Source organism: Cricetulus griseus, chromosome 5 (genome assembly GCF_003668045.3).
Source record: "Cricetulus griseus strain 17A/GY chromosome 5, alternate assembly CriGri-PICRH-1.0, whole genome shotgun sequence".
Lineage (NCBI taxonomy): Eukaryota > Metazoa > Chordata > Mammalia > Rodentia > Cricetidae > Cricetulus > Cricetulus griseus.
The window spans coordinates 21554345-21568220 of record NC_048598.1 but is presented as its reverse complement, the minus strand read 5'-3'; the positions used below and the strand labels follow the sequence as shown (position 1 = coordinate 21568220).

The window sequence follows — 13876 nt, the reverse complement described above, 5'->3', positions numbered from 1 at the left end:
CTGTACTATTCCGCCCTTACGTGTCATGGCTGCCAGCCCCACTCTCCCAATAGGCCTTGAAGTCCGATACCAGCCAGCTCTGGCGCCACCGAGTCTTCCACTCTCAAGCACGTTAGTTGCTCCCTCCACTTGTGAGAACCGCCCGGAAACCGCCGTTCAGAAAACCCTGCGTTGCCAGCTTGCCCCAAAGCAAGATGGCTGCCACTCCCCATTCTCTCTTCCCAACGTGAAGCCATCCCTACCCGGCCTAATGCCGCTGCCAGGCTGCCCTCACCTAGTATGGCTACTCCGCTCATGCCTCGTTATGGTCTCGAAGCCGACACTAACCGGCCAGGTTCCGGGAGGCGCTGTTCAGGATGCAGCCACCCCCGCCCGTCCCTCCCCTCCCCCACGCCCGCGGCGGCGGCGGCGGCGGCGGAGGCGGTGGCGGCTGGAGCCCGGATGCGGCGCCGGGAGACAGGCCCGGGAGGGAGAGCAGCGCGGATGGATCCAACATGGCGGCGCCGAACCTGAGCCGAGAGTGAGGCGGCGGGGCGGCCGGAGTGGGGAGGGGGAGTCGAGTGGGACGGGGCGGGGCCGGGCGGGGCCGCGAAGGGCTTGGGGAAGGAAAGTGAAGGGGGAGGCGGTGGCGACGTCCAGCCTGAGAACCTCCAGAGAGGGAGGTGACGGGACGCTGCGAGGTGGGGGAGGGGAAGAGCCGAGGGGGGCGTGCAGGGGAGACGGCAACTGTGGGAGAGGGCAGGGGTCGCGGCGCGGGAGTGCGAGCATGGGGAGGGGCGTAAACAAGGGCCCAGGCTGGGCCAGGCCAGGGGTATTAAAGAGGCCGAGGTGGGGAGTGGGGCTGCGATCCGGCGCCTAGAGAGGGGTAGGAGCGGCAGGGAGAGGCTGAGGGTGTGAAGGGGAAGGGGGCTCGTGGCATGCGGTGGCCGGGAGCACTGGACTCCCGGGAGCGCTGTTGTGAGGACGTGGGAGAGGGGGAGAATTGGACTTAAGACGTCTTGTGGAGGGAGGCTTTCAAAGTGTTAAAATTGGAAGTGGAAGCGGAAGGGCCTTGGGGGGAATTGGGGTGGGAAAGGAGAGGAGGAGGGTTTGGGAATGGGGCGAGTGTAGCTGTGTCGAGCGAGGTGAGGTAGAAAGTGAGAGACCCGGAGGAAAGTTTGGGAGGAAAGGGAGATAGGGCTGTGGAGCTGCACGGATGATAGAGGTTTGGGGGTTTCCCTTTCCCTTGTGGAAAGGCAGCAGAGTTAGGCAGTATCAGTTGCAGCCAATTTTAATTGCCAGGCGCTTAGCTTTTAATAGGGTGGGAAGGGCAGAAAGGAATGGTCTTGCGGGTTTGGAGAATTGGGGTTGAATGAGGGTTCAGCCGGATTTGCTTTCCAAAACACTCGCTTGCTTACTGCTTCCTTGTTTTTCCTGGTTACAAATAGGGAGATGAGTAAAGCACTTTTCTAGGTTTTTTTTTTTTTTTTTTTTTTTTTTTTTTTTTTTTGCAATTAGCCATACAAGATGGGGAGACAGACATGGCTGGAGCCTATATTACCAAGGTGGAGGCTCTGGAAGCCTGAGAAGGATATAAAGAGACAGGCTGGCATTTAGGTAATCAGGCTAATTAAATATGCTTTCTTTTACAGACCCTTCCTTTGCTCTTCAAGTTCTAGGAGGGAAGGAGGGGTCAGTATGCATATTTAGAAACATGTTTCTTCCTGAAGCGTAGGCATGAGTGGATGCTGCCTTAGTGGTTATTTTGTTCTCATTGTGTGCTAAAGGAAAAGGTGAAGGTGGAAATTGATTCTGGTCTGATGAGTGAAGTGATGCGAAGGAAGTGCTTTCTTGGGCTGTAACTTTTTCCCTTCCAAGTCCCCCCTTAGCACTCATGCTGTAAGAAAATAGATGGAATAAGGAATTGGGGAGAAAAGTGAGACAGTTTCAAGGTAATGGTTTTTCCCAGAGGTTGTTGAGTTGGCACTTTTCTTGCTATGAGCCATTGAGACTGGACGTTCTTGGGTTTGATATTATATTGTGAATTGACAATCAGAGAGGGGACCTTGGGGCCTTTGTTATGTTTGAGTTCTTTAGCTTGGAGTAGTTTGTTCAGTGAAATGACTTTTTTTGTGTGTGCCACGGACATTAACTAACTGTGGACCTTGGAAGTTTCAAAATAAAGCTTGAAATTTTACTCTTTCCCCCCTTATTTGTTTTTGTTTTTGTTTTTCTGCTGGCTTTGAAACTTGTGCTAGGAAGAGACCTGGGAAATTAAATTTCTTGAAAAGGTAAGTCTGGAACTTTTTATTATTTTCAAACAATGGAAGGGAATGGAAATGGTATGAAAAGCATTGGGGTTGAGCCTACTTAATTAGGTAGATGCTAGGGAAAATGAGTTTTACTCATCTGAGTTCATTAAGGTTTGTTGCAGTCCATCCTCAGGTAACTGGAGATAGTTTCTGTTTTTCCCTTCTCCTATCTAAGTGTCTTGAGACAAGGTCCCAGCTTTGGTTTGCCGTTGTCTAGCCTTCTGGTCATCTCTGAGTGAAACATGTTTAACATATGGAAAGCTGTGCTCTTGTACATTGTCTACAAAGTATTTCTCTTGGAGGGTGGCTGAGGTACTTTAGTGGGAAGGCTTTTCTTCTAGTTTACTGTCTCTCCCAGCTGTTCAGAGTTCTTAGGATTTTTTGAAAACATACTGTGTAATTCTGCCTTCCAGATATATTTGGTTATGTTTTCCCAGTCCCACCAGCAGGAAAGCACTTCAAGAACTTACTCTTGTAGTGTTGTAGTTTCAAGGTTCAAGCCATTTTTCCCCTGTGTGTAGACAGGGTTTCTCTGTGTAACAGCTCTGGCTGTCCTGGAACTCCATTTGTAGACCAGGCTGGCCTCAAACTCACAGAGATCCACCTGCCTCTGCCTTCTGAGTGCTGGGATTAAAGTCGTGCGCCACCACCCCCTGGCAAGCCATTCTTTTTTTCTCGGCAGGTTCTCACTATGTAGTCCTGGCTGGCTCATAATTTGCTATGTAGACCAGGCTGGCTTCAGCCTCAGACTCCATCTACCTCTGTCTCCCAAGTGTGGGGGTCAAAAAGGTGTGCCACCACACCTATTGTCACTGCTTTTTTTTTCTTTTTCTTTTTCTTTTTCTTTTTCTTTTTTTTTTAAGTTCTTCCACATGACTTTCTTCTAAGGGCTTCTGAGAGTCAAATATTTCTTTTTCTCTTATGAAAATACAGATGTTATTCCTGTTAGGAAGAAATCTACCATTTCATTCCAAGATATTTCTTCTACATAGTCTTTAAAGTACTTTAAAAAGTTAGAGTTGTCATTTCTAGATGGGAGAGTCTAGACTGCTTGGGCATGGGGACCCAATAGAGAATAATCTATTAGAAAGAAACTGTCTAGGGACATATAGACTCTTACTGGCTCTTGGTAATGTCAGACCTCCCTACCTAAAGGAAAACAAACTAGAACTTTAGGAAATTCAGCGCTTTCATCCAAATGTAGAATTATTCTGTGCTAGGGATGTAACTCAGTGGTAGAGCACTTACCTACTGTAAGGCTCAAGGCCCCTAGGTTTGATTCCTGGTACAAAAAAAAAGTGCATGTTAGTGTCTGAAATATAGCAAGATCATTCAGTGGATCAGTACACTTGTTGATAGCTGTGGTTTGTTTGCTTTTATAGAGAGTCTCACTGTGCAGACCAGGTGGCTTTGTACTTGGAGATCCACTGCCTCTGCCTCCCAGGTGCTGGGATTAAAGGTGTGCCATGGTGCTTGGCTGCCTGTTGCTTTCTGTCCCTTGGAACTGTATCTGAAATACCAATACAAGAATTCTTTCTTTTTTTTTTTTTCTTTTTCTTTTTTAAAGATTTAGTTATTTATTATGTATACAGTGTTCTGTCTGCATGTATGCCTGCAGGCTGAAAGAGGACACCAGATCTCATTACAGATGGTTGTGAGCCACCATGTGGTTGCTGGGAATTGAACTTAGGACCTCTGGAAGAGCAGCCAGTGCTCTTAACCGCTGAGCCATCTCTCCAGCCCCCACAAAAGTTCTTTCTAATCTTCTGTTTGAAGGAAGGTGTTCTAGTCACTGTGGTGTCTTCCATCTAGGAGCTCTGTGTCTAGGCTGAGCTCCCTTGTCACTGAAAGCTGTTGAATTAAGAGGAAGTTGGTGACATTCTTTTCATCCTGAAGTTTGATTCTTAGATACCCTGGCTGGGATGCTGAGTTAACTTACAATCCTAGATGATGATTAAGTGGGGAGAGCTGCCTACCAGCCTGCATGCCAGCCTCTTGATATTACTCTGGAAGACATGCCTTGGGAAATGCTTGCTTCAGTGTTTTGCTTCCTTGAATAGTATAAGTCTGATTAGTTACCTAACAAGGAAGGGTCTGCTATTTAGTCTTGTTTCAGGACTTTATAAATGGCGCTGAGACTAAAGATCAGGATCATTTGTGTTAGTCTTGAAGAGGATGACATTTTCTTATTCCAACACAATTCCACATTGAACTAGGTCAAAGTAGACCTCCTGGAATGGACCAGAAGGGAGTATGTCACTAGCACCTGCTATTAACCTGAATGGCGACAGCAGGTGACAGAGGAGGCATTGCTGGAGTGAGATGAAGCTCCATTGTGCTAGTTGGATTTATGAGTTAAATGAGCTATGTCTGCCTGCCCTTCCTTTTCTTCTAGAATATGATTGGATTGTTTGGGATTGACGAGACATAATAGCTTCCTTCTCTAGATCTAATAAGGAAAGTGACTGCATCATTTTGACCATCATGTTTCACTGATAGAATTTCACTACTTTAGTACTATAAACATTGGTCCAGGTAAATTTTTGTTGTTAGTGATTTATAGGATGTGTACCTTAGCTTTATTATATGCTGCTTGTGAAGTCTTCACCAAGCTTGACAACCACAGCTGTCCCAGTCATTGTCAAATGTTCCCCGAGGGGGCAAATTGCTCCTGGTTGGGAGCTGTTGACCTAGATGTTCTGGTGATTCCTAATCCCTAGTACCTGAGATGATCTGGGACTTAAAAGTGATTCTTTTCCCCTCCTCTCAAGTGAAGGGAGTTAATCTCAGAGGATTGAGGCCTGTTGTAGAATTACATTGATTATATAATTAGGGCTAAAGTGTTTTCCTTTGTTTTGCCTCATTTTCCAGGGACAAAGTATGTGGGGGTGGTTTTTCTTAATTGCTTGGGGTTTCAGGACACCTTGAATTAGGGACCCAAGGAACAACCTGCTGTTTTGATTGGTTGGACGTGAAGCCTGCCCATCTGTTTCCTCTGGGATCCTTATAGTCAGCAGCTGGCCAAGGGAACAGGTGGGATAGGGACCAGGGAAAGGTTGCAGGGGCTCTGAGGAAGCTCGCTTTTCTCCCGCTGCTGCCTACTTGAGTAGGCACTATTTTTCCTCAGCAGCCCCATTTGTGCCCAGTGACAGCAGCTGAAACAAGTGGAAGAGACAAGGAAAGCAGTCTGTAGTTGAGTAATTTCTCAGCTGCTTCCCAGACTGTGGATGGGATACCTCTCAAAACTACATATGGTTTATATTTCCTTTTTACTTGTATTTCTCCTTTCTCTTTTTAAAATTTATGTGTTTATCTTTTGTTTTTTGAGATGGAGTTTCTCGTTGTAGCCCTGACTAATTGTCCAGGAACTTGCTTTGTAGACTAGACCAGGCTGTCCTGCCTACCTCTGGAGTCCTGGGATTTTATTTTATTTATTTTATTTTTTTATTTTTTTTTTTTAAGGGAAGGAGTCTCCTTGCACTTTTCTTGTTGGCTCAGTGTGGAAGGACCAGGTTCTATTGCTTTTCAACTCAACCATCCACCATGGTTCTTCTGAAGTAGTTTACCACTCTCATCTTTTTGGTGCTAGAAATGGGACCCAGGGCCTCGTGAGGGCTGAGCATCAGTCTATCACTGAGTTATATCCACACTTTCTCATCATCTGTCTTGTAGCTTAGCCTGTATCCTCATGTGGAAAATGGTCAAAACACCATCTTGTTGAGTAGGGTTGTTTGGTGCGGGTAGGTTTTTATGGTATGGAGACTGCTCTGGCTAGCTAGAATATGTGCTTGGTTACTGACTACTGGATGTGCTAGTGTGCACACTCCCCACCCACCCCATTCCAAGACAGGTTTCACTGTTTAACTCAGACTGGCCTTGGATTTGTTATCTGTCTCAGCCTCCCTAATTCTAGGATTATAAGCAGGCACCTGCACCGCCATGCCTGGTTTACTTGTGTCTTTTTAGTGGGGTCTTCTCTCACGCTTGGACTTGTAAGTTTGTTTCTCAACTGCTATTGCTTGTGTTGTTGACCTCTTAGAAACTAAGTTCAGTTCTCAACAACAGGCTGCTTCTACAGATGTCTGCTACTAGATATTAGGATATAAAGATGAGTGATGGAACCAGGTGGTGGTAGCTCACTCCTTTAATCCCAGCACTCTGTGAGTTCGAGGCCAGCCTTATCTACAGAGTGAGTGCCAGGACATCCAGGGCTGTTACACAGAAAAATCCTGTCTCAAAAAACAAAACAAACAGGGCTGGAGAGATGGCTCAGTGGTTAAGAGCACTACCTGCTCTTCCAAGGTCCTGAGTTCAATTCCCAGCAACCACATGATGGCTCACAACCATCTATAATGAGATTTGGTGCTGAACACTGTGTACATTATAAATAAATAAATCTTTTAAAAAAATAAAAAACAAACCTCCAAAGATGGATGGTAGCAGGTTAGGTGTGGCGGCACATACTTTTAATCCCAGTACTCAGAAGGCAGAGGCAGGTAGATTCCAAGTTGGAGGTCAGTCTGGTCTACAGCCAGGGATACAGAGAGAGGCCTTGTCTCAAAATCCTCCACTTCCCCCAAGTATTGATGGTGGTAGCCTGTAATCCTAGCATTTGGAAGGCTCAGGTAGGATTATTGAAAGTTCGTTGCCTATCTACATTACATAGCAAGTTCAAGATAGTCTGGGCTACACCTTGAGGCCTTGTGTCCAAAAAAAAGAAAGAAGGAAAAAAGATTTGGAGAACAGAGACTTCTTGAAAGAGTCAGTTTCAGGGGCTGGTGAAATGGCTAAGTAGGTTAAGGCATGTGTTACCAAGCCTGACAGCTTGACTTCCATCTTAAGGGGACCTACTTGGTGGAAAGAGAGAACTGGCCCCCGAAAGGTGCACTGTGGCCATATGCTCGTGCATGCGTTCGTGTGCAGTCGAGAACACACACACAAACAAATAAATGTAATGCAAATAGAGTCAGTTGCAGTAGTACAGTTGAGATGATGATTGGAATCTGAACCATGGCACTGGCAGTAGCAGTGAAAGAAAGGGCACATTTAAGAAATACTTTGCATTGTACAGTGGGAATTAAGAACTGACTTCATGAGCTGAGCGTTGGTGGCGCATGCCTTTAATCCCAGCACTTGGGAGGCAGAGGCAGGAGGATCTCTGAGTTTGAGGCCAGCCTGATCTACAGAGTAAGTTCCAGGACAGCCTCCAAAGCACAGAAAAACCCTGTCTTGGAAAGCAAAACAAAACAAAGAACCGCGTGATTAGAGGTCGTGGTCAGGGTAGAACAGTACTCAATAGTACTGTCTTGAAAGACTAATTATAAATAACTATAAAGCGGAGGTGAACTGTTAAAACTAGATGATTGGTTGATGATATTATCCAGGGTGAGTTTGTGACTCAAACACAGGGCTGTGATTGGTCCTTGGAAGGTTTGTTACATGCCATCTGTGAGGAAGGGTTAGTTTCGTTTCATTATTATTCTGTTTTTGAGATCCAGTGGCCCAGAGTGGACTCAAACTCCCAATCCTCCTGTTGCACGAGGCCTCTCAGAGTGCTGGGATTATGGCTTGTGCCACTATACACACCTTTGCCACTGAGACTTTAAAGTTAAGGGACATGCTTAAAGTCACACAGCTACAGTTTGTAATGACACAAAATTTAAACTAGTTCTAGCTAGTGACTTATAACTGTTCATCTGATGCAGTTTCTGTATCAAAGATTGAATTCTCTACTTTTTGGTTTTGCCTATATTTAAGAAATGGGTCCAAATGGTGGTGGTGCACACAAGTGGATCTCTGTGAGTTTGAGGCTGGCCTGGTCTACAAAGTGAGTTCCAGGACAGCCAGGACTGTTACACAGAGAAACCCTGTCTTAAAAACAAACAAAAAAGAAAGAAATGAGGCCAGGCATGGGGGTGCCTGCCTTTAACCCCAGCACTCAGGAGGCAGAAGCAGGCAGATCTCTGAGTTTGTTGCTTTTTAGAAAAGATTTAACATGTTTGTTTGGTTGGTTTGAGACAGGGTCTCACTGTGTAATTTTGGCTGCCTTAGAACCAAAATCCTCCTGCCTCTGCTTGCCAAGTACTGGGATTAAAGGTGAACACCACCACTAAAGATGGTTAATTTTCATTTTTACTTACTTGTGTGTGTGTGACTGCAGGTGTCTTAAGAGGTTAAAGGCATCAGATCCTTACAGCCCGAGTTACAAGTGGGTGAAGGCTATCCATGTGGGTGCTGGGGATTGAACTTAGGTCTTCTGAAGAATAGCTAGTGCTCTTAACCATTAACAACCCTCCCCTGTCTTCTCTTTGAAACAGTGTTGTACTGTTTAGCCCTGGCTAGCCTAGAACTCTGTCCGTAGACCATTAGGTTGGTGTCAAACTCACAGAGATCTTCCTAAATTCTGGGATCAAAGGGGCACACTGCCACACCCAGATGTTACTCTCTTACTGTACTTTTTGTTGTTTCTATAAGATAGGGTTTCAGTAAATAGACCAGGTTGGCCTGGAATCAGATCTAAGTGTCTCAGCCTCTGCACTACTGGTTACAGGCATATGTCACTAAGCCCAGCAAATCAGGGTTTCAAGGAACCAAAAGCAGAGTTGGGGGTGGGGGCAAGAGGAACAATCTGGGTAACATGAAATAAAAAGACAAAATTTGAGATAGTTTCTTGTAGTGCAGGATGGCTTTGATCTTGGTCTGTGCCTGAGGATGGCTTGAACTTCTGATTCTCTTGCCTCCTCTACCTCTCAAGTGCTAAGATGTTAGGCATGCTTTACCACAGTGGCTTCTTTTGTCCGAGATATAGTCTACCTATGTATCCCTGGCTGGACTGCAACTTGCTGTGCAGACCAGAATGGCTTCAAACTTAGGGCAATCCTCCTGCCTTTGCCTCCTGAATGCTGTAATTACAGGTGTGTGCACTCATGCATCGCTGCAATAGGAACTTCTGAACTGTGCCACACTAAAATTGCACAAAACATTCTCATGCTAGGAAGTAACTGTATCCCTCCGGTGAGATTTGGACTTAGGGTGTCATCTGCTGGGTATGATGAGCTTTAGGATTGTTTTTGTTTGACTTTTTCTTTTTGTTTTTTTTGTTTTTTTTTTTTTGGATAGTAGGTCTCTATGTAGTTTTGACTGTTTGACTGTCCTGAACTCTGTGATCTGCTTGTGTCTGCCTCCTGGGTATTGGTTGAGATGAAAGGTGTGCACCACCACATCCAGCATGGGGTTATGTCTTCTAGTAAACAGATTGGGATATTTGATGAACATTAAGCAGTGTACTGTTAGTAGCATGTTATGACAATACAGAGAATAAATTAGTTGCTACCAGTGTGTGGCTCACTTATGGTTCTTGTCCTGCCTTACAGGACACTGGAGATTGCAGCTGCTGAGCAGAGATTCTGGAAAGCACTCTGTCCCTGAGCCGTTAGCATGGCGGGTCTGAAGCGTCGGGCAAGCCAGGCGTGGCCGGAAGAGCAGTGTGAGCAGGAACATGGGCTCTACAGCCTCCACCGGATGTTTGACATCGTGGGCACCCACCTAACGCACAGAGATGTTCGTGTGCTTTCTTTCCTCTTTGTTGATGTTATTGATGAGCATGAGCGTGGACTCATCCGAAATGGACGTGACTTCTTACTGGCACTGGAGCGCCAGGGCCGCTGTGATGAGAGCAACTTTCGCCAGGTGCTGCAGCTGCTGCGCATCATCACTCGCCATGACCTGCTGCCCTACGTCACTCTCAAGAAGAGACGGGCTGGTGAGGGCTCGCGGGGTCTGGGAGGACAGGAGCCAGTAGCACAGGGGTCTAAAAGGGAGGTGGTCTTGACTAGGGAGGACCTAGAGAAGAAGCAGTGAGACCCTTTGGGAGAAGGCGGATGTGTATTTTTCTTGAGTGCCTCCTTCTCCTCCTGCAGTGTGCCCTGACCTTGTAGACAAGTATCTGGAGGAAACATCAATTCGCTATGTGACCCCCAGAGCCCTCAGTGATCCAGAACCGAGGCCTCCCCAGCCCTCTAAAACAGGTGAGATGGTATTACTTGTCATTTTCATAAGCAAGACAATATTGATCCCATCACATGCCTGGCTGGGCCAACATCAATGCAAGGATGCAGTCCCTCTTCATCTGTCCCATTAAAAAAATCAGGCTAGGCTGGGGAGACAGCTCAGTCTGTAACGTGCTTGTTGCTTCAACAATGAACACCTGAGTTCAGAGTCCCAGTATCTACATAGAAAAAGCTGGGCAATCAACAAAAAAAAAAAAAAAGGCAGATCTCTGGAGCTCACCAGCCAGCCAACTTTAGCACATAGGTGAACTCAAGGCCCTGTCTAAAAAGTAATGGGGAGAGAATTAAGGAAGATGGCCAGTGTTCACCTTTGGCCTCCGAATGCAGTGACACCCATGTGAACACATCCCATGAACAGGTACACAAATCAGATGAAGTATGCTTTGTCTAGGTCTAGTGTTTACTTTCACGTCAGATCCTCCTTTTAGGTCACTTTTTTTTTTTTAAGATTTTATTTATTTATTATGTATACAACATTCTGCTTCCACATATATCTCCACACCAGAAGAGGGCACCAGATCTCATAACGGATGGTTGTGAGCCACCATGTGGTTGCTGGGAATTGAACTCAGGACCTCTGGAAGAGCAGTCGGTGCTTTTAACCTCTGAGCCATCTCTCCAGCCCTTAGGTCACTTTTTAAAAAATCAATTTATTTTATATGTATGACTGTTTTGTCTGCATGCATGTTGAGCCATCTCTCCAGCTACTAGGTCAGTTTTTTCTTTTTATTTTACGTGTATGAGTGATTGCCTGCATATTCATATGTATACCATGTGTATGCCTGTTCCTGTAGAAGTCAAAAGAGGGTGTAAGATCCCTCAAACTGGAGTTACAGATGGTTGGTTATAAACCAGCATTTAGGTGCTGGAAACTGAACCTGGGTCCTCTCCAAGAATACAAGAGCTCTTAACCACTGAGCCATCTCTCCCAACCTTTTTTTCCCCCTGAGACAGAGTTTCTCTGTGTAACAGTCCTGACTGTCCTGGAACTCAGTTTGTAGACCAGGCTGGCCTCGAACCCAAGGCATATACCACCTTTTAGGTCACTTTTAATTACAATTAAAGGCATGTGCCACCACTGCCTGGATGTCTCCCAACAATTTTTTTTTTTGGGGGGGGTGTTTTTTGAGACAGGGTTTCTCTGTAGCTTTGGAGGCTGTCCTGGAAGTAGCTCTTGTAGACCAGGCTGGTCTCTGAACTCACAGAGTGAGTTCCACCTATCACTGCCTCCTGAGTGCTTGGATTAAAGGCATGTGCCACCACTGCCTGGCTAATTTTTTTTTTTTTTTTTTAAGCCCAGATGAATTCTAGAACTGTGTGTAGTCCCAAGCTGGTCTTGAACTTCATCTTCCTTCCTTTACTTTTTTGGTTTTTGAGACAGGGTTCTGGAACTCTGCACACCAGGCTGGCCTCAAACTCAGAGATCTGCCTGTCTGTGGCTCCTGAGTGCTGGGATCAAAGGTGTGCACCACCACTTGGGCAGCTTCCTTCTTCACTCTTACGTGCTGGGATGACAGATTCTGCCACCATACTTAGTACCCCTCCCCCATGTTAGGGCTGAGCCCAGGTCTTCATTAATGTTAGGCAGATGTTTGATCACTGAGCTATACCCCTCAGCCCTCGGATGACATCATCAATACTGCTTTTACCATTAAGTGTAATTGATTTGCTTGCATATTCCAAGGGAAGTATTTTAAGTTCTGCTTTTAAAACCTTGTTGTGTTTTCCATTTACTTTCTGGTCAGTGCCTCCCCACTATCCTGTGGTGTGCTGCCCCGCTTCAGGCTCTCAGATGTGTAGTAAGCGGCCAGCCCGAGGGAGAACCACACTTGGGAGCCAGCGAAAACGCCGGAAGTCAGTGACACCAGATCCCAAGGAAAAGCAGACATGTGGTAAGGAAATCCAAAGAATCTAGAGATGTAAACTTGAGGGAAAATGCAAAAAACTCCTGGGATAATGAACAATGTGTTGTTCAGTTCGAGGTACTCTTTGATTGCTGTTGTTGGGTTGGGTTTAGTTTTTATGAGAACTATTATCTTTTTGGCAATGGTATATAATAATTCTTTTTAGTTACTATTAAGTCAAAGGAATGCCGATATTAATGAACCAAGCCAGGCGTTGGTGGTGCTCGCCTTTAATCCAAGCACTCAGGAGGCAGAGGCAGGCGGATCTCTGTGAGTTCGAGGCCAGCCTGGTCTACAAGAGCTACTTCCAGGAAAGCCTCCAAACCTACAGAGAAACCCTGTCTTGAAACCCCCTCCCCCCAAAAAAACCCGAGGATGAACCAAGTCAAGACAGAATTAAAATAAACTTCTGCGCCTTTTTAATAAAATACTTGTTATAAGCAAGATGCTGTTTGTGAGTGACCTGAGCATATTCACTGTAGGGAAGCTCCAGCATTGAGACACGGGCGTTAGGGACACAGTGAAGAACTAGTTCTGGAGAGGGATGGAGAAGCTGTGAGAAGAGGGTTTCTACTCCGCTGGTCTTGCTTGCTTTTCTAGCTTTGGATGTAAACACAATCCTTACTGTAAGCCATTCTCCTTAAATCTCTCCCAGACATCAGGCTTCGAGTTCGGGCGGAATACTGCCAGCATGAGACTGCTCTGCAAGGCAATGTCTTCTCCAATAAGCAGGACCCACTTGAGCGCCAGTTTGAGCGCTTTAACCAGGCCAACACTATCCTCAAGTCCCGGGACCTGGGCTCAATCATCTGTGACATCAAGTTCTCTGAGCTCACCTACCTCGACGCATTCTGGCGCGACTACATCAATGGCTCATTATTAGAGGCATTGAAAGGTGTCTTCATCACAGACTCTCTCAAGCAAGCTGTGGGTCATGAAGCCATCAAGCTGCTGGTGAATGTGGATGAGGAGGACTATGAGCTGGGCCGACAGAAACTCCTGAGGAACTTGATGCTGCAAGCATTGCCCTGACCTTTCCCCCTTCTCACCTCTCTGGGGATTGTTTGCTCCATCACCTCTGGAGCTTACATACTGTTCTGGGGTTTGTTCTTTACCCTTCAACCAATCACACCGCCTTTTTTTTTTTTTTTTTTTTTTTTTTAAAGGAAAAGACAAAGGAAAGTGGAAGTGGTGTTCCCTACCCCTCCCTGCACCCATGTGCCTGGGCTTCCCCTCTGTTTCCTGTTGCCACTTATCCCCTAAATGTGTGTCTCTACAGCCACCTTACCACTGAGCCGTAAGACAAGTGTATAGGGACGGAGTCTATGGAACATAGCCTTTGTAAGGGACTGAACATTGCTTTCAGGTGCATTGAGGGGTAATCAATACCTATGGCTTTATGAGGGCTCTTAAATTTTGTCTGAAAAACCAAAGGGCTGTGAGTAAAGGAGCGAGCTATGTGGAAGGTGGGACTCTGAAGTGTATTTTGGAAATTAATTACCACCTTCTTCCAAATTATAGAATTTTTTAAAAACAAAGAAGCTGTGGCCCTCTCCACTCTCTCCTGGCCTCTGGTGCTACTCCTCTCTGCCTTTCCTTCATTCCACAGCTT

The 13876-nt window shown here is 46.0% G+C and overlaps 1 protein-coding gene across 4 annotated transcripts; it reads left to right on the top strand.

Annotated features, from left to right (window-relative positions):
* Positions 1-370: 370 nt before the first annotated feature.
* Dedd (death effector domain containing) lies at positions 371-13802 on the top strand. 4 transcript variants are annotated; one of them, XM_027419002.2, is made up of 6 exons: positions 391-520; positions 2238-2270; positions 9665-10053; positions 10211-10318; positions 12106-12252; positions 12920-13802. In XM_027419002.2, exons 3-6 carry the CDS (start codon positions 9729-9731, stop codon positions 13294-13296), a joined length of 957 nt encoding a protein of 318 aa, XP_027274803.1. In that variant the 5' UTR covers positions 391-520; positions 2238-2270; positions 9665-9728; the 3' UTR covers positions 13297-13802. The 4 variants fall into 4 exon arrangements, with proteins under 4 accessions (XP_027274802.1, XP_027274803.1, XP_027274804.1 ...); XM_027419003.2 differs by lacking the exon at positions 391-520 and adding an exon at positions 590-680; XM_027419001.2 differs by lacking the exon at positions 2238-2270 and having other exon boundaries at positions 371-520.
* The last annotated feature ends 74 nt before the right edge of the window (positions 13803-13876 follow it).